This window comes from Rhinoderma darwinii, chromosome 2 (genome assembly GCF_050947455.1).
Source record: "Rhinoderma darwinii isolate aRhiDar2 chromosome 2, aRhiDar2.hap1, whole genome shotgun sequence".
In the NCBI taxonomy this organism is placed as follows: Eukaryota; Metazoa; Chordata; class Amphibia; order Anura; family Rhinodermatidae; genus Rhinoderma; species Rhinoderma darwinii.
The window spans coordinates 379417358-379441814 of NC_134688.1; the positions used below are offsets into that span (position 1 = coordinate 379417358).

General features: G+C 42.2%; 1 protein-coding gene across 14 annotated transcripts in view; it reads left to right on the plus strand.

Annotated features, from left to right (window-relative positions):
• The window catches only part of CASK (calcium/calmodulin dependent serine protein kinase), a 295974-nt gene that overhangs the window by 52679 nt on the left and 218838 nt on the right, over positions 1–24457 (plus strand). For all 14 annotated transcript variants that reach the window (XM_075853921.1, XM_075853923.1, XM_075853929.1 and 11 more), the window contains exons 2-3: positions 5355–5467; positions 20570–20675. In XM_075853921.1, the coding sequence (XP_075710036.1) occupies positions 5355–5467; positions 20570–20675 (219 nt within the window). The remainder of the gene's footprint in view (positions 1–5354; positions 5468–20569; positions 20676–24457) is intronic.

The window sequence follows — 24457 nt, forward strand, 5'->3', positions numbered from 1 at the left end:
TGAAAACACTAGGTGCATATAATGCCCTAGGAAAATAACTAGTCTCCGTAGGGAATACGTTTCCCTAGAAGTCGATACAGCCAGGACCCGTCCTAGCATCTTCTGCTCTAGGGTCAGCCAAATCTGGTGATTCGGTCTGAGAGCCTTCCACCACCACCCATTCGGGTATAATACAATTTTAGAACAGAAAAGAAAGAAAGAAAATTAACACAACAGTTGCATCAAGAAAACATTCCATGCGGCTTGTGCACTAGATAGTGCATATTCGAGTAATAGCCTCCCGCAACAAATTCATTTATTTCCGGATTGGAGATCTGCAACCTCTGTCAACACTAGGGTCCCCCCGTGTAACGGGTTTCTTTTTTTGTAGAACTTTATGCCAGATGGGTGGAGGAGGTGGAGGTGGTAAAACCAGATCCCAACTGGGCAACTTCGGTGTAGAAATATCCAATATGGCACAGAAGTCCTGAACATCCCCAGGCGACCGTAGAACTGCAGAGCGTCCATCTCTTCTAGCCGTAAGACTGAAAGGGAAGCCCCAGCGATACAGGATATTAGCATCCCTCAGGATGGAGAGCAGCGGGCGCAGTTGGCGCCGCTTATGTAGGGTTATCCAAGAGAGATCAGGTAAAAATTGGATTGTAGCATTTCCATATTCAATGGCCCGCTGGGTTCTAGCCTTGGCCATTATGGTTTCCTTCAACTCAAAGTCCGTGACACAACAGATGATATCTCGTGGCAGCGTGCTGGCTCCTTTAGGTCGTAGGGCTCTGTGAGCTCTGTCTAATTTAATAGGTTGATCCGTGGCTGCGCCTATAACTTTGTTAAAAATGGTCGTCAGGATCTGCTTCACATTTTCGTCTTGTTTAGGTTCAGGTACACCCCTGACTCTAATGTTGTGGCGTCGACCCCGATTTATCTAGGTCTTCCAGATGATTATGGTAATCACTGAGAGCCGTGTTTTGGGCTACCACCGTGGATTGTAACTGGGAAATATATTGACGGGTGGAGTCGTGGTCGTCTTCTAACGTTTCCACTCTATTTGCTACATATCGTATGTCATGCCGTACAGCTGCAATGGCGGCATTACAAGTATCTTTTACCTTCGCTATAAGAACTTTAAAATCTTCTCTGGTAGGAAGCTGACTTAGGATGGAATGCCAGTCTGCCCTTTTAGGTGCAAGGTATTCAGAATCTGAGGATGAGAGTTCTGCCTGGAGATCCAGGGTTCGGTCACATGAGGATGGTCGTACTAAGATGGAGGGAGCTTCCAACTCCGTGTCACATGTCTCCCTTCCCCGGTCTCTATGGCGTTTCGCGGAGGGGGAGGGGATCACGTCCCTCGGAGGCCTCGGAGCCTTGGGCAAAAGCGGGAAATCTTCTAAGGTAAGGGGTAAGACACTAACCTGTAGGCCTTTGTGCTTTGGGAAGGCTCCCATCGAAAAAACAGGCTGTTTCTCTGTGTGCTGCACTGAGGCGTCCAAAGATGGCGGACTATCCTCCACGTGGCTGTCCTCCCTCCCCTGGTAATGCCTTTGGTCGGCAGTTATCGAGCTAGACCGCTCCGGTATCCGGGTCTGTGCTTGCTCGGCAAGCGGGTCTCCCTCCAGGGCTTCCGTCAGGCACCAGGCTGTGTCTGAGAAGGGTGCCAGTAATGGCGCCTGTTCCGCCTGTGTGTCTGCACGGAGGAATGCCTCCAGGGTCCCGGGAGTTGGCGCTCCGGGGGGTGCCAGCTTATTCTCGGGCTTCTTGGGCCCACGTTTCACCATCCTGCGGGTGTATTGGGAGGCTAGTTCCAAAATTAACCGCTGCTAAAAGGGTGGTAAGTGGAGGAGCTCCGAGCCGCGCGTCCTACTCCATCGACATCCGGTCACGCCCCTCGCAACATGAATTTTTATGCGTGGATGATGTAATGTACACCATCTAATCTGCCGTAGCTTTGCTTTGCTTACCCCCTCCCCTTATTGTCTGTTTTATATCTAGTTGGCTGTTTGTTTTGAGAAGGTTACAAGGTTGCCCGTGACCTTGTTTCCCCAAATGAAAATTCGGAAGTTGCATGGGGTCAGGCAGCAATTTTACTAAGGGTGTATAAAGACATTGCGGTTGAAGTTCAGATAAAACCGCATCTGCTTCTAAAGTTCTGAGATGCCACTGTGTAGCCCCAGCCTTTTCCGCAGTTCTGGTAAGGCAAAGGGTTAATACATTTTGAACAGCTGGTTGTTGAAGGAAATAAATTCTAACGTCCTATGGCCAGCTAAATTAATTCACATTTGCATAAAAAGCTGGCATAGGGAATAACTATATTGTCACGATCTATGGGAGATCTGGAAGACTGAATATTCTGCATTGCAAAATGTCAGATGGGGATGGTGGAGGGGTTAAAGATTCACGCTGTCTAATATGTGGTGTGGCTGACAAACCTTGGGCACACCGCTTTTTAAGTGTGGGTGTATGTGTCTAAGGCTCCACTGAATGTGCAGCCCCCTGAGTCGCGTGTTCTGTGAGCCCTGGTACATAGCGCTTATGTGTAGAAGTCTGGGTTCTTTTTGATTTTTCTCAATTTGCGCTTACCATGCATGGCATGAACTGAAGAACCACCAAAACTGTTTGTCTAAAAAGCTTCCTTCAGGCTGTGATCACAAGTGTGTTTTTTTTTTTTTTGCGTGCTTTTTATCGCTACACTTAGGGTGCATTCATGTGTGGCGGTTTCACGCAACATTTTTGCAAAACTGGCTTAACTAGCAAACTTGCGGAATCCCTGACTTTACCAGCACGTGTGACTGAACTCATATTTAAAAAAAATAAAAATAAAAATATTTAGCTACAATGTACCTGATCAATAAATGTATGACATTTTAATTAATTATGTTTCTATAAGGCTGTGTTCACAGTTTTTTGGCGCGAAAACCGCGCCGCAAAATACGGCCGAAAAGGCCTCCCATTGATTTCAACGGGAGGCGGGGGCAGTTTTCTCCCGCGAGTGGTAAAACCGTCTCGCGGGAGAAAGAAGGGACATGCCCTATCTTCGCGCGATTACGCCTCTGACCTCCCATTGACGTCAATGGGAGGCACAGAAAGCGTATTTTGCGGTGTTTTATGCCCACGGCACTCAATGGCCGCGGGCGAAAAACGCCACGAAAATCAGCGTGCAGGCAGAGGAAAATCTGCCTCAAACTTCCTAACGGAATTTTGGGGCAGATTTTCCGCCTGCAAAAAACGGTGTACTTTATTGACATTGTTCTTTCTACTTTATACTTTGAAGTTTCCTTCCCTGCCGTATCTTTTCCAAAGTATCGTAATATTTTGGTGATTATTCTTCTGACCCCACACATGTAGTGTGAGGGTCTTCTATATATGTTTATCCTATTTATCCTTATGACAAGTACTACACAATTATGGCGACATACTTATAATTATTTATATAGGGGACGGTACTTACTGCCCCTCTATTTATGAATGGACTCACCTCTCGATGTGGACCTCCCTTATGATGTCACACTAGGTGGATTTGTTACATTATAGTTATCATAAGTTGATGCATTCCTGTCATCTTTGTGACGTTTTGATGGAGGGTTGTTGTCATTTATTACATGTGTTATCTTCCGTCCAAGTTACGAAAAATTTGATCTGCGCATGCGCCAATGAGCCGTGCACTTTCATGCATGCCTCATTTATCTCCGACTTGGTTTACTACATATATACTAAATTTAAAATTGCCCGTTTGCGCCTGCGTTTCTATTTCCACTCATTTCTGTATTTCACTTACTTTTTTTCTCTGAGTACATATACTGTGCAGTTGCGCCTGTGCCGCCTCTGCCGTCATTTGATGGGAATTTGCTATTTCCTTTCTGAGTCATTGCAAATGAGATCTGCGCATGCGCCAGTTGGCGCCGCTATACTTGGCGTGACACACATAGACTAAGTTCAATTTTGTGCCTCCGCGCCTGCGCCCTAGCCCTTGTGCTATTGGTCAACCTTATACAGTTTTCCATTTGTTGTTTCTCCCTCTCCACACTACGGACCTGTCTCCTATGACAAGATTGGCTGTCCCGCTGACACACCCCCACCATACGTCAGTTACTGGCCCATATCAGGAGCTTCCGTCTCGCTGCGTCGCCATTAGCCCCGTGTACCCCTGAGGACGCTACTCTGTAGCGAAACATGTCGGGGGGGCTTTCAAATTCCTTTTAATTCCTACCACTGACCGGTTTCACTATGCTATCTATTTAGTTGACTATTGTCAAGCAATCTAACCTACTACACTTGTCAATGCGTACCTTATCGGTAGCTACTCTATGCCTGCACCACAGGCAAAATATTGTCATCCGGTCTTCTGGCAGTGAGAATTTTAAATTTGTGTGTGTGTGGTCGTCTTGCTATAAGTAGCTAATAAAGATTTACTTTTAATTTATATTGTTGGGTAGTTGGGAAATTAGGCTTGTCGCCTGAGGGCGACACTTTCTTCTCCTGCAAAAAACTGTGTGAACCCAGCCTTATTATTTAGGGTGTATTTTTTTATTATATTTTTTTACCCACAGATTTTGTAATTGCTGCAAAACTGCAACATTTATGAAAATTGTGGCAAAAACCTCAGCCAAAAAAAAAACCAGACTTGTGTAAATATTGTCAAGTTGTATACATTTTATGTAATGACCAGTCTATTAAACGCCTTTATACTACAGTAGTCCAAAAATATGGAATCCCCACTTGGAGCCTGTTCACATCTGCGTTGGATCAGAACAACGGAATGCCCCTTCAGGAGGAGCAGAGCAATGGAATGCTGAGCGCAACGGTTCCACTGCAACACGGAGACACCACCAGTGGCCGACTGAATCCTTTGACTTTAATGGTTTCAGTCGGCTTTCCGTCGGGGTGTGCTCAGTTTTACCGTATACAATAGCACAAATGTGAACAGCCCCTTTGTGCTGGTGTATTGAAACGTAACCTTTTTTTATCGCCCTAAAAATAAGTACACGGATCACGTATACTAATTCAATGACCATATTGGTTAGAAGAGCTGCGGTATAGTTGCATTGGCCATCTTGTCTATATTGCTATATATTTTAAAAAGTGATCCCGGTGGAGCTGCAAATCTCACGCCAATGCAACTATACCGCCGCTCTTCTAACCAATACTGTCATTGAATGAGTAGATGTGATCACCTTTATTTATCTCCTTAAAATAAATACACCAGCAGTTAGTGGGGCTTCCATCTTTTTGGATTACTGGATGTAGTCTATAGGTGTTTAATAAAATTGTTTCAATACCGGAGCCCCCCTGTCTGGGTGTTTAGTCTGTCACATACTGTTGTATATGTGTTTAATAACTTTGATCTAATTGTTTTCACTCTGTAGGGGTCCATTCAGTGTTGTGCGAAGATGTATCAACCGAGAAACAGGACAGCAGTTTGCTGTGAAAATTGTCGATGTTGCAAAGTTTACATCAAGTCCAGGATTAAGTACAGAAGGTAGGGTTTCTTTTTTTTTTTTCCTCTCCTTTCCGGTTTACAATTCATTTAGTGTTTTTTTTTTTTTTTTTTTTTTGTTTTTTTTACCTCCATCTAATAACTATAGTCCCCACCCTCCCAAAATAAAGAATTTACATGTGGTATTTGTGGTGTGGATCTCTGCGGTTACGGTCACATGTCACAGCACTCAAAGTGGAGGACTGTATTGGCATTACTACTAGCTATTCTATCAGATTTGGGTTTGTAAGATTTCCACATCACTAGCTCCATAGAGAAAAAGCTAGTAGCAAAAACAAAGTGATACAATTAGATATTCAAGCCTGAGTGCTTTATGTTTAGTGGCCAGCTTATGACCATCAGCACATTTTTATTCGGTGATGAATACTTACCAACGTCTGATCTCCAGGAGGTTTAAGAAGGTGAACGAAAAAACATTCAGCAACTACCATAGTGTAATACAACCTATCCACAGGGTGTACATATGCAGTTTTACATGATTAATTCCTTAAGGTAACATGACTGTACTCCATATATATAAAGTCAAATATAAAATACAAATTTAGCTAGCAGCACCCCCAGACGAAGGCGGAAGCCGAAACACGCGTCTGGGCAGGACGCCAATCTTGAGACTCCGCAGCATGGGTTAGTATGTTGCCATCTATCCCAGACTTTTACATTAGGAATACGGAACTTCTGAAGCAGCGTCACACTATAATGCTTTAGTACATACTGGATCCCCTGTGGGGACTAATGATAGTCTTGGTAGAATATCTTTTCAGTAGGATGCACAAACGTCTGATATCTACTCTGCACTATGCACTTTTACATTGTGTTTTCCACAACATGCGTTCTGTTGTATATTGATATTGAATATCTATGTAATATTTTCTCCTGCTTGGTGATTTATTTTTAAAAAAAAATGCTTTATGTAATTTTTTAGAACTGATGAAATAAAAATTAGTGTTTTTTATATTTGACTTATAGACTGTGTTCTCTCTTTTTGGTATTAAAGCGTAGCTGCACTTTCGCAAATTTTTTTTTAATTAAAACTGCTATTATGTCCCTCTATGTGAATATATTACTCCTAGCAATTTTTTTCACTTCAAAGTACCTTTTTTGCTGCTTTTTTTCCTGTGAGACTGTCCAGATCTATTTTCTCACACTTCCTGATTCTGGGCAGTTGCTAGGGGCGTGTGTAGGGGCGTGTCTTACTGTGTGTGATGTTACCATCTGTATCTTTCATGGGCAGTGAACTCTGAGGTGATCATTACAATACTGTGAGCGTGCACTGAGCTGTGCTCAGCACAACACATTATATACAGAGATGTAAATATCTCTGCACACTCCAGGAGAAAGCAATCCGTTTTTATTTTCACTTTCTCTGGCAAGTGCAGGGAAGATAAGATAGGACGGCAGGGTGCTTGGGGGGGTGGGGGGTGGACGGAGCAGTCCTAGGCTTATCTGATGCTGATTATCAGCTCAGATTAGTGTCCTGACAGTCTTTGAGAGAAGGGGGAAAATCATGCAGGCACAGAGACCAGTGCACACAGTCTCTTCCATGAACTGTGTAGTGTATAGAGGCAGAGAGACCTTCCTGACATCACGATGGGGGCGTGCACATCTTATGTCAGGATGAGGCACCACCCACCTGTACTCACAGGCAGCAGTATCCGTACACTGATCCATTCAAACGGTGTACGGATTTCTGCTAGCAACAGGAGAAATACAAGAAATAAAATGTGGTAGAAAAGTGTCTGAGTGGCCATTTAAAACACATATAACACAAAAAGGAGCCCAAATTCATTAATAAAGAATATTACAAAATATATTTATATTACACATGCTGCTAGAAAATAAAAAGTTGATCAACTGTTTAGTTACGCTTGAACTACCATAGTCTTTAGTTTAAGACATAATGGGGTGAGCAATGTTACACACTAGGGTTTCATTATTATTACAATCATATGATGTTATCTTAAGTTGATGAGTCTATGGCCGTATTTTAGGGTCTGTCATAGCTGCAACAACTGAATCCCCTGCGGTTTTTCTTAACCGAACATCGATTACAGTACCATAGGGTTCTATGGTGGTCTTAAGGTTCTCTTGCACGGCCTGAAATGGGCTGTGTAAACAAGCACCGATCAAGGCAGCTCGTTGACCAGCGCTTGTTTTGCTCCTTTCACAAGGAGCAATGAAATATATGGGGATGAGTGGCCATTACTACGATCGCTCGTCCCATACATTTTCATCATGTTGGCATCACGTCTCCCTGTTTACACAGGGAGATGTGCTGCCAACTAGAATATTTCGTGCAGCATAAATGTTACAATCAGCCGATGAAAGAACGTTTGCTTGTACAGCAGCTGATCGTTGCCCTGTTTATACAGGGCAGTGATCAGGAACGAGCGATCATATGAGCGCTCGTTTGTGTGATTATTTGCCTGTGTAGGGCCCTAAGTTTGGTTAAGCAAAACTGCAGGGGGGTTTGGTATTGCGACAATAATACAATCGCTTAAATGTGTCCATATTACGGCAGTGTAAAACTGGCCTTGGTGTGTGACGCATAAGCCGTCCACATTAAGTTTTAGGATGCGGTGTACTGAAACGTAGTCATGTGGGACATAAAGTGTATTGTTTGTTTAGAGGCATCCTTATGCATTTTTGGACAAACCGACAACCCTTTTAACGTTAACCTGTAGTTTACTTACTCGAAGGCCAGATCATGATACATGTGTATTATAGTACCATGTATGCATCTGTGAATCCTGGTCTGATCACAGGTTTAATGACCCAAACTAAACGCATCATAGATGGAATGCACCCATATTTTACTTGTGTGAAGCTGGAATAACTAAGAACTATATCCACACTATTCCCTGCCCATCTTTTGCCTCTGTCACTCTTCCCCACAGTCCCACCTCCTCGAATCAAACACTCCTGCACTTGAAGCATTTTTTGCCCCAGCCCAACGCACACAAGATATCTATGGTAAAAGGAATTTGTCAAATAAAAAATTAAAAACGTTCCTAATTTCGTTTTTCATATAACGCTCTATATATTTAGTTAGGGAGCTCCGGGCGTATGCGCAGGATACAAACACTCAATAGTCACTTCTGTGCTGTTAGCCGGCGCATGCGCTATAATTCTCCTTTTGCCAGAGAGCCGGGACCAAGTAGGGCGCTGGCTTAGGATTTGGGCAGTCACAGTGCCAGCCCCTTGCAGTCACCTGAATACCAGTCGTTCGTGGTTATTAGACGGCTCTAAATCAGGAGGGCCTATGTCTGCACATCAAGTAGGAGCAAACTACAGAGCTTCCTTCATTATGGGACTGGGTTTACACTAAGGGGTTTTGCACAGAATTGAAAATGATAGGATATGAATTTAACTCACTTACCATTATTCTAAGATTAATGGTCAGAAGTTGTAGGTCTCCAGATATTGCCTGTATCTCTGGTCTAAGTTAGTAGATGGAGTTAATGCTAATATCCCAAATTGTCTATGATGGGTCTAATGGTAACATCCTGGTTTGTCTTGCTCTCTGTGATTGGCTGATTGATAGATTATACAGTGCCTGTATCCTCACCGAGACCCAAGGAGACGGAGGAACGTGCAAAGCAGGATACTTGTTTTACAACTTCTCGTGACCAGAGTAGGCCTCCCTTCCCCCTCTAGGCCCCCTTGCAGCTGAATAAGCTGCACAGACTATATACTAGATGAATACCAGAATCTTACACTTCGATATGAACTATTGGTGTTAACAAATACTAGAACTATATGGAAGTCACAGACTCGTGCTGGCAGTAATTGCATTAAGGTATTAAAACTACTGAGGCAGCCGTGTAGGAATATTAGATACGGCTTGGTAATAGTTTTTCTCCTTTGTGTCCATTCCCACCAGTAAGAGAGAGAACAATTTAGGCTCGGTCCCAGCACAAGGCCCAGTGGGGCTAATGTTATAACCATTCTCAGTAATCTCCCTAGTCAGGCATGTCACTAGACCCTAGGAATTGTAGTGAAAATCATTAAACTTTGAGCTTGTCACACTTCGCTAATGTCCTAAAATTACATGCTACATTTACATTATCAAAGTTAAAGCTCTTACACCAGATCTGAGGTTGTATAGTCGGTGGCCAGATGATTTTTTGTTTCTCACCAGACCTGCAAGCCACCTTGATAAAGCTGGCCTTACATGGGGCATATCAGGTGACGCATGTCGTCATCAATCAAGTTTAGCCAATCACAGGACATATTAGTCATTGCATATTCATATTTATTTTTTTCTTTTTTCCGTTTTTTTTTTTCCCCTCTGAAACCCAAATTACCAGTTTACAGAATTTTTTCATTAATAATCGTTGTTATGCAGGTTTGCTCCTTCTAATCTTATATGGATTGTACCTGCTGTTATTAAATTTCTGATCGTTGGAGGTCCAACTATTTGGATCTCTGTTTCCGAGAACAAGGAACTTCTGTTCACCGGTGAGGCATGGCTGTGCGTACTCTCAACGCTCCATGACTAATCTATTTGTCATGGAGCAGCGTTGCGTAAAGAGGCTCAGTCACCACATTATAAGTGCCCTATCTTCTACATAATGTGATCGGCGCTGTAATGTAGATTAAAGCAGTGTTTTTTTATTTAGAAAAACTAATTTTTGAGGGAGTTCTGGCCTATTTTAGATTTATGCTAATGACTTTCTTAATAGACAACTGGGCGAGTTTTTTTAACTTTTTGACCAAGTGGGCGTTGTGGAGAGAAGTGTATGACGCTGACTAATCAGCGTCATACACTTCTTTCCATTCATGTACTCAGCACATAGTCATCTAGCTAGATCATGATGTGCAATCACATTACTCACACATTAATGTTACTGAAGTGTCTTGTCAGTGAATAGGTATCACCTCCAGCCAGGACGGGATGTCTATTCACAATCCTGACACTTCGGTAACGTTTGTGTGGGACTTAAAGCACAGCAAGCGTAACCTCGCGAGATCACTCTGTAAATGACAGCTTACAGCGAGATTATGCTTGCTGTGCTGTAAATCCCACACAAACGTTACCGAAGTGTCGGGATTGTGAATAGACATTGCGTCCTGGCTGGAGGTGATGTCTATTCACTGTCAAGACACTTCAGTAACGTTAATGTGTGCATAAGTGACAGCACATCATGATCTAGCAAGGTGACTGTGTATTGATTGGTCAGCGTCATACACTTCTCTTTACAACGCCCACTTAGTCAAAAAGTAAAAACACACCCAGTTGTCTAAAAGTCATTAGCATAAATCCAAAATAGGTCAGAACTCCGTCAAAATAGATCGTTTATCTAAATAAAAAAACACTGTTGTAATCTGCATTACAGCGCCGATCACATTATGTAGAAGATATGGCACTTATAATGTGGTGACAGAGCCTCTTTAATGCTCCATCACGAATATATTCGTCATGGCATCAAACAGCCACCGTGTGTTAGTGCTTGGTGACAGAGCTGTGATGACAGCTGTCAGACAGCTGACCATCACCGCTAGCCGGCCCGGGACCACTGAGAGCAGGTCTGTGAATTTTCACGGACCAATCGGAGCAATATCCTATTTAAATAAAGCGGCGGGAGAACTGGGTCAGACAGCAGAGGAGCACAGCTAGCCGCCCCAGGATCAATGAGAGAAGTCCGATTCGACTATCGCCCTGATTGGTCCGTGAAAATTCAAGTAACAGAGCAATGTCGCTCCTGGTCGTACTACTAGATCATAATGAGCGCATCGTTCGCGCTCCATGACCATATAGTACCTTGACGGGAGGAACGGCCATTCCGGCCCCCTCCTGGCACATACAGGAGCTGTGACAGTTGCTGTCTCATACAGCAGTTGCCGCAGCTCCTTCAGCAGGGACCGGTAACGGTGGTCCCCGCTGATTAACCACTTAAAAGCCGCGTTCAGTAGGGATCGTGGCTTCTTAGGGGTTAAAACACCATCTATGTCCCACGACATGATCGCGGGCGCCGATCGTTGCTATGGCAACTGGGAGCCTAACAATGCTTGCTGTCAGTGAGTAGCTGACCGCTCTAATACACTGCACTAGGCATGTAGTGCAGTGTATTAGAATTGCGATCAGGGCCTCCTGCCCTCAAGTCCCCTAGTGGGACAAAAAATAAAAAAGTTGTATAAAAGTTCATAAGTAATAAAAGTAAAAATCCCCCTTTTTCCCTTATCAGTCTTTATTTAAAAAAAAATAATAAACTACAGAATTGGTTTCTCCGCATCCATAACGGCCTGAACTACAAAAGTATTTTGTTATTTATCCTGCGCAGTGAACCCTGTAAAAGAAAAAAATAAACCATACCAGAATCACAATTTTTTTGGGTCACTTCACCTCCCATAAAGTTTAAGAGGTAAAAAAGTCACATGTACCCAAAAATGGTACTGATCGAAACTACAGTTCGTTACGCAAAAAACAAGTCCTCGCACGGCTTTCTTGATGGAAAAATAAAAAAGTTATGGCTCTCAGAATAAGGCAACACAAAAAGTAAATTATTTTTTTATAATAAGTATTTTATTGCGCAAACGCCGTAAGACATAAAAAAAACCTATAAACTTATGGTATCGCCATAATCGTATCGCCCCGCACAATGTCCATGTCATTTATAGCGCACGGTGAACGCTGTAAAAAAAAATAAATAAAAAGCAACAATTCTACTATTGTTTTTTGTCACCACGCCTCTTAAATAGAAGAAAAACTGATCTAAGAGTCACATGCACCCCATGAAAACTACAATGAATTCCTCAAGGGGGTCTAGTTTCCAAAATGGGGTCACTTTTAAGGGGTTTTACCTGTACTGGTACCTCAGAAGCTCTGCAAATGTGACATGGCTCCCAGAATCCAAGCCAGCAAAATCTGCCATGTGTCCAACCAGCAGTTTATGATCACATGTGGGGTATTGCCGTAATCGGGAGAAATTGCTTTTCAAATGTTGGGGTGCTTTTTCTCCTTTTATTCCTTGTAAAATTTGTACCTTTTTTATATGGAAAATGTGTTTTTGTTTCTTTTTTCAATTGCACATTTAATTCCACAAAATGCAGCAAAAACCCTGTGGGGTCTAAATGCTCACTATACCCCTCCATAAATTCCTTGAGGGCTGTAGTTTGCCAAATGGGTCATTTTTTTTTTGGGGGGGGGGGGGGGGCGTCCACGGTTTTGGCACCACAAAACCCCATAAAACCTGACATGGTGCCTAAAATATATTCTAATAAAAAGGAGATGTCAAAATCCTCTAGGTGCTCCTTTGTTTCTGAGGCCTGTATTTGTCTATAAGCACATTAGGGCCACGTGGGATATTTCTAAAAAATGCAGCATCTGGCCAATAAATATGGAGTTGTTAAAACCTTCAAAAAATTGAATAAAAGACTTTCTGCATAAAAAAAAGGAAATTTGTAAATTTCACCGGTACTTTGCTTTAAATTCCTGTGAAACGCCTAAAGAGTGAAGAAACTTTCTAAATGCTGTTTTGAATACTTTGAGGGGTCTTGTTTTTAAAATGGTGTTTTTTTTTTATGGGGGCTTCTAATATGTAGGCCACTTCAGAACTGAATTGGTACCTAAAAAAAAAGGCTTTTGAAATTTACTTCAAAATATGAGAAATTGCGGCTTATGTTAAAAGCCTTGTAGCATCCTAGAACAATAAGAGTGTTCAAAAAATGATGGCAACATGTAGTAGACATATGGAAAATGTGAACTAGTTACTATTTTCTGTGGAATTACTAGCTTGCTTACAAGCAGATACAGTTAAAATCAGAAAAATGCAATTTTTTTTTAAAAATTTTCTATACATTTTGCGATTTTCCACAAATAAACACTGAATATAAATCGACCAAATTTTACCACTAACCTAAAGTCCAATGTGTCACGAGAAAACAGTCTCAGAAATCGCTTGGATCGGTATAAGCATTCCAGAGTTATTCGCACATAAATTAACATGTCAGATTTGAAAAATGGGCTCTGAGACTTAAGGCCAAAACTAGGCTGCGTCATTAAGGGGTTAATGTTCTATGGGAAAGTGAGATAGCGGAGTATATGTGAGTAGTGGTCAGACTTCTATCAATCAGAGACCTATCGTATGTAAAATATTGGAGCGGTTGAATAAGGCTATATTCACACGAGCGTAAAAACGCGTGTAAATCTTTTCTTGTGTTGCGTTTTGCATCCGTGAGCTTTGTGTTTTTCACGCACTCGTATGTTTTTTTTTTTTTTTTTCAATGTAACTGATGCATAAAACATGGACGGCACACGGATGTGCATCGGTGTGCTGTCCGTTGTTTTCACGCACCCATTGATGGGCTAGGTGCATGAGAACGCACCAATGCAGGACGTGCAGTGAGTTTCACGCAACGGTCAATAGTTGCGTGAAAACTCACACGTATGAATAGCCCCAATAAAATAAATGGGGCCATGTGCTGTCAGTTGTTTCAAAGTACAGCACACGGACGAGATTCACGCTCATCTGAATGAGCCCTTAGGATGTTACAAAATCTGTAACAAAGTAAAATACTCAAGTGAATTGGGTTTTACAAAACGTTATTCACATGCTGCTTTACTGGGGGGGGCTGAAGGTCTCTTTACTGGCAGGGCTGAGGCTGATGGTTGGGCGGGCTGATGGTCACTATACTGGAGGGGGCTGATGGTCATTTTTCTGTGAGGGTGTGGGCTGATGGCGTTTAAGTGGTTTCCGCCTCTGATCTCCCATTGAAATTAAGAGGGCAGAAAAAAACCTGCGGCGCTCGTTTGGAGTGCTTTTTTTTTTGCCTGCGGTTTTTGCATTCGCTTTTGGTAGAGGTACTCCAAATAATTTTTCTTTTTTTCCAGGGGTGGCTCGAGCCTGAAAAGGTTGGGAAACTCGGCCGTACGGCATACAGTTGTGGTAAATGTTAGTGTATGTGCACACACTAATTACGTCCGTAATTGACGGACATATTTCGGCCGCAAGTAGTGGACCGAACTCCGTGCAGGGAGCCGGGCTCCTAGCATCATACTTATGTACGATCCTAGGAGTCCCTGCCTCTCCGTGGAACTACTGTCCCGTACTGAAACCATGATTACAGTATGGGACAGTTGTCCTGCAGCGAGGCAGGGACTCCTAGCATCGTACATAAGTATGATGCTAGGAGCCCGGCTCCCTGCACTGTGTTCGGTCCACTACTTGCGGCCGAAATACGTCCGTCAATTACGGACGTAATTAGTGTGTGTGCACATACCCTTATTGGCACCCCTGGATATTTAGTACACCATATAAAAGATCTTCTGAAATAAAGTGAAACTGCCTGGATATATATAAACTCACCTGTTCGATACAGAAAAGCACAAGACACAAAAATAACAAAATAGACTTTTCAGGAAAAAAGGATACAAAATTTAAAATAATGCCTGGACACGATAAATGGCACCCTTTATTCAGTTTGATGGCAAGGAGAAAATCAGTCTAACCTGTGATAAATTAGAAATTAGACTCACTTGTCCCCACCTTGTCTGGGCTCACATGAATGGTGGCTTTGATACCTAAAATAGGCCAATTTTATTCCCTGTTCACAATGGCAAAGACGAGAGAGCTGTCTGAGCAGACCAGAAATGTTATCACCAAGCAGAAGCAGTCTAAAGGGTACAAGACTATTTCCAAAGACCTCCGCATCATGGCTTCAACGGTTTGAAATGTTATCAAAAAGTACGCTACTCATGGAACGGTCAAGAACCTACCAGGATGTGGTGGAAAGAAGAAAATTTATAAAAGAACCTTACAAAAGTTAGTTTGAAAAGTGGAAAAGGAGCCACGTACAACATCCAAAGAACTGCAGGCTGAGCTGTGGGCATCTGGAGTAATAGTTTCAACCTGTTCCTTATGCTACACACTGAACAAAAGATTCTATGGGCGAAGGCCAAAGCAAACCCTAACGCTTAACCCCTTAGTGACCACCAATACGCCTTTTTACGTCGGTCACTAATGGGCTTTAGGCTAGGCTGACGCCTTTTCACGTCAGCCTAGTCTAAGTCCTGCACGGGTCTCCCGTGCAGGCAGGAGCCGGGGCTCTGCTGTCTGATGACAGCTGAGCTCCTGCTCCAACGTTTAACCCGTTTAACCCGTTAAATGCCGCCGTCAATAGCGACCACAGCATTTAACTTTGTTTACAGAGGGAGTGAGCTCCCTCTGTCACCCATCGGCGGCCCGCAAATGCAATCGCGTGTCTCCGATGGGGTGTCATGGCAGCCGGGGGCCTGATAAAAGCCCCCAGGTCTGCCCTGGACATATTCCTGTTAGGACACGCCGGAGGCACGTCCTAACAGATTGTCTGTTAGATTTACACTGACAGGCAATAATGCTCTGGTATACGAAGTATACCAGAGCATTATAGCAGTGATCGGAAGATCGCACAGTAAAGTCCCCTAGTGGGACTAATAAAAGAAGTCATCAAAGTGAAATAAAGATTATTAATACAAATTACAGTAAAAAAATAAATCCATTTTTTTCCATAAAAAGTGGTTTTATTTAGTAAAAGTGTAAAAAGTACACATGTGGTATCGCCGCGACCGTAATAACTCCATTAATAAAGTTAATATGTAATTTAAACCGCAAAGTGAACACCGTAAAAAAAAAACGCAAAAAACCATGGCGAAATTGCAATTTTTTCCATTGCCCCCCAAAAGTCATAATAAAAATGAATCAATAAGTCCCATGCACCCCAATACAGTACCATTCAAAACTACGTCTTGTCCCGCAGAAAACAAGCCCAAAAAATCACTACATTGATGGAAAAATAAAAAAATTACGGCTCTTGGAAAGTGACGATGCAAAAACAAAATTTTAGTTCAAAAGTGTTTTTATTGTGCAAAAGTCGTAAAACATAAAAAAAACTCTACATATGTGGTATCGCCGTAATCGTACCGACCCATAGAATAAAGGTAACATGTTATTTACGTCGCATAGTGAACGGCGTCAATTTAATAGAACCATGCCGGAATTTCAGTTTTTTTTTTATAATCCCCCCCCCAAAAAGGTTAATAAAAGTTAATATAAAAATTATATGTACCCAAAAATGGTGCTATTAAAAAGCACATCTAATCCCGCAAAAAACAAGTCCTCAGACAGCTATGTAGACTAAAAAATAAAAAAGTTATAGCTCTTTGAATGCGACTATAGAAAAACGAATAAAATAGCTTTGTCATTAGGGCCTAAAATGGGCTGGTCACTAAGGGGTTAAAGAAAGGCATAAAAGAAGAGCAATGAAACTTTGCCAAAAGTTAGACAAACCACAATGGAAAAAACGAAACCAGTTGCTTAATTAATTAGGTCTATAAAACAACGCTGGTATCCATTGCCAGATAAAGTGCACCCTTCTTAGGCTATGTTCACACGGAGTATTTTGGGGGAGGAATATCTGCCTCAAAATTCCGTTTGGAACTTTGAGGCAGATATTCCTCTCCCTGCACGCCGATTTTCGCGGCAATTATCGCGCCGTTTTTCGCCCGCGGCCATTGAACGCCGTGGGCATAAAACAGCGAGAAATACGCTTTCTCCTGCCTCCCATTGAAGTCAATGGGAGGTCGGAGGCGGAAGCGCCCGAAGATAGGGCATGTCGCTTCTTTTTCCCGCGAGGCAGTTTTACTGCTCGCGGGAAAAAGACGCCGACGCCTCCCATTGAAATCAATGGGAGGCGTTCTCGGGCCGTTTCTGCCGAGTTTTGCGACGCGGTTTCCGCGTCAAAAAACTCTGCAAAATACCCCGTGTGAACATAGCCTTACAGTGGAACCTGGTGGATAATCCATAATGTTGTGGGGCTGCCTTTGGGACTGGAGCTCTTGGACATGTTACAGGAACAGTGAAATCGGAGGATAATCGTGAGCACGTTTCACTTCTTTTCATAAAGAGGAACACTCAAGGAGTCTGACATGGGAACGGACTCTCCCTGAGAGGTTTCGAAGGCCAGGAGACGTTGCATAGGTTGAAAGAAGACACCGGTCCATAAAGTTCAACCTTTCTCAATAAATTACCAGTCTTTCATTCATTGCTTGATTTAAATATAACCCTCAATGCCATTCATCAGTAAATTAATAATCTCGCCTTTTTCCAGTTACTTATGGATTACATGGTCGGGAGTTAAAGAAACAGCGTAACTCGCTGAGCTACGCTGTTTCCGTAACTCACATAGAATTGAATAGAAGTTACGGAAACAACGTTGCTCGCATGCTGCGCTTCTTCCGTAACTTCCATTCACTACTATGGGAGTTACGGAGAGGGCGTAGCTCCGCGAGTTACGCGGTTTCTGTAACTCTCGACCATGTAACCGTAAGTGGCCGGGAGGCAGCGTGCGCATGTAAAGCTAGAACGGGGTTTCGGGGACCCCGTACTAGAGATAGGTGCGGGTCTCTGAGGTGGGACCCGCATTTATCTGACATTTATGACATATCCAATGTCCTTCATGGGAAAACCCCTGTAAGCCAAAAACTGCATGAAAACGATGTGTGATTCTGGCCTATAGGGAACAGTGTTGTTATTTATAACCGTGGCGAAAAAAACACAAAAGCACAATACAAAAGAAGCACATTATTTGCAGACTTGCCAGGAAATGTTAAATTGAAACCCCAGACTCTATGATGAATATTGGATTGCTGTCCTACTACCTGAACATTAAGGGGCAGGGGCTGGGTGAGCTTTATAAAACCTGACCCAGCCTTGTATTTTTAGATAAGTGAGTGATAAAACATATATTAATATTCTAGATTACATAATTATTTGGAAGCTTTTTATAGTCTTCAGATTCATAACACAAGTAATACAGGAATCTTGACGTATTTTGTCTTTCGTTGGTTATCTTCTCTGCCACATTACTTACACTTGCTGTAATGAGCAGAATGTCAGACTCATTTCATCAAGTACCTTCAGGCAAAATGCAAACAATGCGAGAGAACATTGGATGACAGACATCCTGTACTTTGTGCTTTTATAGCAGTTCAGAGAATAACAATGCAGAAACATACTTAAATCCTGCTTTATGGGTGAGTGTTGAGCGCTGGAGCATTCTCCTCCGCTGGATCCTCTGATCTGTCTCCTATATGTGCTGAGCTGTCACTGTGACTGTAATAAGAATTAGATTTAGAAGAACGAGAAGCAGCATTGCTGTGAACGTTTGGAAATGACTGACATTACTCCGTAAGTTAAATGAGTCTGATGTGCTGATAGATCACGAGGCCTCTTCCCAATTTACGTTTTTCCCTTTTTATCTTAGGCCCCATGCACACGAACGTGCTTTTGCGGCCGCAATTCCCCCAAAAATCCACGGGAGAATTGCGGCCCCATTCATTCCTATGGGGCCCATGCACATGGTTTCCACGGCCCGTGCATGGCCCAGGAGCCTGGACCGCAGAAAGAACGGACATGTCTTATTACGGCCGTGTTCTGTGGTCCAGGCTCATAGAAAATAATGGACGCGGCCGTGTGAACGGTCCGCGATTTGCGGGCGGCTCGCGGGTGACACTCCGCAGCCGGCCGGCCCGCCCGAAAATCACGGCCGTGCACATGGCTACGGTTGTGTGCATGAGGCCTTACTGGGATCTGAGATGATATTGTGATATGTGGAGAACATGTGAAGGTAAAAAGGAATTAACATTTCATTACATATATTTTAACATGGGAATACAACTCCGCAGAGGCAAAAATAATAAAAATATAAAACAAATCATTCTAAAAGAAAATCTTTTCCTGATTTTAGTATGCAAAGGAGTAAAACTGAAAATGTAACAACACTTGGTTATTCCTTTAGTGTCTGATTTATATAAAGCTCTCCGAATGTGGTGCTGGGAGTCTGAAGAAGACTGCAACATGCCAAAATATTATTCTAATAAGTTAGAGGTTTTAATGACCAAACCATCATAACATACCGGTCAAGTATTTGCTATTATGTGAATTATTTTTCAATCGTGGACATTTTTGGCATATCCTGTAAAATTAGTATATATGTCTGATCGATGCGGGTCCCACCTCTGGGACCTGTTCCGATCTCTAGAACGGAGCCCCCTGACCACCGTCCTTCCTTTTTGAAGCCGGGCTCTGGCCACTGACTTACAAGGTGGCCAAATTTTCCAGGAGCAGCAGAGTGCGTTTTGCTATGATTTTTCTGCAACTTTCATAGAAGTGAATTAGTTACAAAAACAGTGTAACACCGCAATCTACGCTATTTCCTCTGCTCGGGAGCTACGGCAACAGCATATATCACTGTGCTACACTACTTCCGTACCTCCCATTCACTTTAATGTAGCAAAACGCGTAGCAAAACCAGCTTGTCTAGTTCCGGGAGACCCAGCCAACTTGTAAGTCAGTGGCTGGAGCGGCGTAAGGTAGGACGGGGATTAGGTGGGACTCGCATCTTTCGGACATATATATAATGTCCTGTGTATAAGCTTGGTGACCAAACAAAAATATTTGCGTAACATGCCATATAACATTGCAGTCCTTGTCCTTTTGTGATCCTCTGCTCCAAATGAGATCTGCATCATCACTTTTTGTCTGTGACCGGAGAGTCTAGACTCCATACAGACCAATGCGGTCACAAGCAACTATTCAAATATGGGACTCGAAGGGTACAGGGCACCAATGAAGCCAAAAGCAGGTATGAAAGATGGCTTCCATTATTGGAGGAACGCATGTCTTAAATAGGGGATGCATTGCAGAGAAGTAGAACAAAAGAGTTAATAGGTTTTTTCGATTGTACGAATTAGGGTGATATAGGTATGTGACATTTTGGCTTACCCAGTCCGCCTTTGGACATCTAATAAGAATCAAAATTATGAGCTCTATATAAATCGCCGATTTTTATTCTCACGCACTTTAAAAGGCGTTCTCTTATATGAAGTCTCCAATGGGATATAATATTGTCATTACCAGTTATCTGCATCATACTACTTGTATAATGTCTATTATAACGAAAACCCACTAAAATGTCTTTACTGTACAGAGAACATTGCTGACTTTATTAAAAAATATTTACTCTGCATTTTGAAGTCTAAAAGGCAAAGAACATGCGATCCAGGGTCCGTCTGCTTTTAACATTATGTATTACTTTTTGTTCTTGCAGATTTGAAGAGAGAAGCCAGCATATGTCACATGCTGAAGCATCCACACATTGTGGAGCTCCTGGAGACGTACAGTTCGGATGGAATGCTCTACATGGTCTTCGAATTGTAAGTTTGTGCTATTTTTGTGTGTTTTTTTTAATATTGTTAATTTTTTACAAATCTTTATAAAGAAGCAGGCCACAAAATGCAGTTAACGTTAGGGGTTATGTGAATGACACTGCTGGTCTGACCTGAGTTGCTGCCCATCTTGAGTTTTTAATGATCAATATCGTGGCTTTCCGCAAGTAATTTTTTTAAATTGTGTATGGTGTTCTGAATGGCTGTTTTTGTAATGTTTTGTGGTTTCTATGTGATTACATATTAATAAATATAAATAATAAAAAAAAAAAAGCTCCTGCGTGTAGATATTGCTGTTACATGCGTGATATGGCGCCCCATGGTGTTGTTTTGATTCCTTTTCAGAACATCCACCTCTGTTACCACTACAGTCGGAGCCTCTTTCTGCAGTTTTGTCATATTTGACAAAGAATAGCGCAGCATGCAGCGCTATTCATCCTGTCAAAACAGACCCCATAACGAAACTCGATGGGCCACAGAGGCCAATGGGGTTCGTCGGGCACCATTGGTATCCCTCGGATCCGGCACACCACCATTTTCTGAAAGTAATGTGAATGTTTCCAGTTCTGGAGGGTGCACATGCTCCGTATCTCCGTGTCACTGTACAGCTCCACAGGCGGCTGGGTAATTCTCACCATTGGGCAGGCCAGCCATTAAGAATCGGCACACTAGAAGTTGCTTCTGCTCACCAGCCCCTAACACATTAGGTGGACCCTCTAAGAGGGAATCAAAAGCGCAACAAGGGGTGCCGTAACAAGTATGTAACACAAGACACTGGAGTGTTTTTTTTTGTTTTGTTTTTTTTTTTTTTTCAATTTAATAATTTTTTTTTTTTTTTTTTTGATCGCACATCTGACCTTTATCCCCTTTTTTTGTATATAGACTTTACAATTTTTTACACTTTCCATAAAATATATTTCACATACAATCTGTGGATACTTTTGTTTCAGATTATACCATTCTTTGGGGAAGATTCATGAAAACTGCCTAACTTTCTTTTGTTGCTCATAGCAACCTACCACATTGCAACCTTGATTTCTTATAAAGATCTTGAAAAATCAAGTCTATGTGGTGATTGGTTGCCATGAATCACTATATATACACTGACTTAATACACCTTTTTAGAAAAGAGACATAGCAATGTTTTTATATGTGTGCAGAATCTGAGAAATGGTGATATAAGATCGTTATTATCGGACAGTTTGGTAAATCTGAATTCTATTTTTGGTGTGTTATATAAATACTTATGCAAACCTGTATGGTGGGTATCTATCAAGTCTATAATCTTATCTGTTGCTATGCAGCCTCCGAGTCGGCCAATCTGGACACCGTTTACATGTGGTAGTCCTTAAAAGTGGCGGTTTATAGCAAGAGCTTTCCCCATAAAACAGTCTGTGTAATGACAGGGGACGACATTACAGTACAACTTGTGCAGTCGGAACATGAATGTATATACAAGTTTAATAGCGGTGCCTGTAATCATTCCTTGACCTCAAGCCTGAAAGTTAGGGACAGGAATTCAACTACAATTCACCTCCGCAGATGTGCACCATCGGGAAATATTGACATAATAGTGTTTTGAATTGTTCTAGCGTGACTGGGAAATTGTTATCCTTTCAGCTCGTAAACTGTTATTCTATAGGCAGCAATTTCACCCTTGCCCAAAAGGTGGCAGACTTAATCTATCAATCCTGTAATGTGGCCAACCAGTCAAAATGAAGGTTTAACCTTATTTGCATATTCACATGTCCTTAATCTGATTATCCCTGAACAGTATTAACCATATAATGTGTGTAGTGAAATGCTTCATATATTTCTACAACATATCTTATATTGAGCACGGACTCTCCTGATCGATCACCGTAAAAGCACTACAGTCATAGCGACTAGATTGGCGAAAGCGTTCATTATAAACTAATGTAATTCAGTCATGGCAATTTTGGGAATAATTCTCTTGAATGCACAGGACAAAAAAAAAAAAAATCTTTCCATATAAAAGAAAAAACACACAATGTCGAAGTGTGACATCACTCCAGTAAAGTCCGGTAATACAGTACATCATGTGGCATAGCATTTTAAATATTTAACATCTTTCTACTTAAAAAGTTATGGGGAGCTTCATTTACACCTCACAGGTTTTCATTTATTTTAGACGTAATTGTAGATGACAAGTTGGCCCCCTTCTTGCTCTCTATTTCTCTATCTCTAATCTATCCCTCTCCTATCTATCCCTCTCCTATCTATCCCTCTCCTATCTATCCCTCTCCTATCTATCCCTCTCCTATCTATCCCTCTCCTATCTATCCCTCTCCTATCTATCCCTCTCCTATCTATCCCTCTCCTATCTATCCCTCTCCTATCTATCCCTCTCCTATCTATCCCTCTCCTATCTATCCCTCTCCTATCTATCCCTCTCCTATCTATCCCTCTCCTATCTATCCCTCTCCTATCTATCCCTCTCCTATCTATCCCTCTCCTATCTATCCCTCTCCTATCTATCCCTCTCCTATCTATCCCTCTCCTATCTATCCCTCTCCTATCTATCCCTCTCCTATCTATCCCTCTCCTATCTATCCCTCTCCTATCTATCCCTCTCCTATCTATCCCTCTCCTATCTATCCCTCTCCTATCTATCCCTCTCCTATCTATCCCTCTCCTATCTATCCCTCTCCTATCTATCCCTCTCCTATCTATCCCTCTCCTATCTATCCCTCTCCTATCTATCCCTCTCCTATCTATCCCTCTCCTATCTATCCCTCTCCTATCTATCCCTCTCCTATCTATCCCTCTCCTATCTATCCCTCTCCTATCTATCCCTCTCCTATCTATCCCTCTCCTATCTATCCCTCTCCTATCTATCCCTCTCCTATCTATCCCTCTCCTATCTATCCCTCTCCTATCTATCCCTCTATCGTAAACGCTAGAAATGTTCTGATTCTGATCTCTTCACAGATAGGGCGTAAAGGGGAACTCCTGAGCAGAGTCACCTTGAGCTCTTCTGGAAAAGCACGTGGTATACCGTATACTGCATATTATTTATAAATTAATGACGTGCGTGCATAAAATGGCTGTTTCCTCTTGTTATGCTCAAATAAAACTGTGAATTAAAGCGGATCTGTCACTTTATGCTGCCCCGTCTGAGGGCAGCGTAAAGAAGTAACAGACACACTGATTTCACAGAGCGATCACTTATTAGTTAAAGGGGTTTTCCCGCTTTTAATTTTTGAAGTTTAATTATTGAAAAGGAGATTATACAGTTTTCTAATAAATTCTGCTCACATACCTTTCTTTTTTTTTTTTTATATCCATGTAGTAGGCTCTTGTCTCTACAGAGTAGAGTGGTATAGCCCACAGATTAGTCCTGTGTAATGTATCCACAGCCCAATGGAATGTGACTAAACATGGTGTCAGTCACGTGACCACCACACACGCACACGATTCTAGTATTAGAGGCTCTGTCACCAGATTATAAAATCCCTATCTCCTATTAAATGTGATCGGCACTGCAATGTAGATAACAGTAAAGTTTTTAGTTTTTTTGAAAAACAATAATTTTTGCCCAAGTTATGAGCAATTTTAGATTTATGCAAATTAGTTTTTCAATGGAGAACTGGTTCGTGTTTTCTCGATTTACCAACTGGGCATGTATTCTTTTTTTACCAACTGGGCGTGTTTACTCGTTTTACCAACAGGGCGTTGTGAATAGAAGTGTATGACGCTGACCAATCAGCGTCATACATTTCTCATCGTTCCCACCCAGCTTCCGGCAG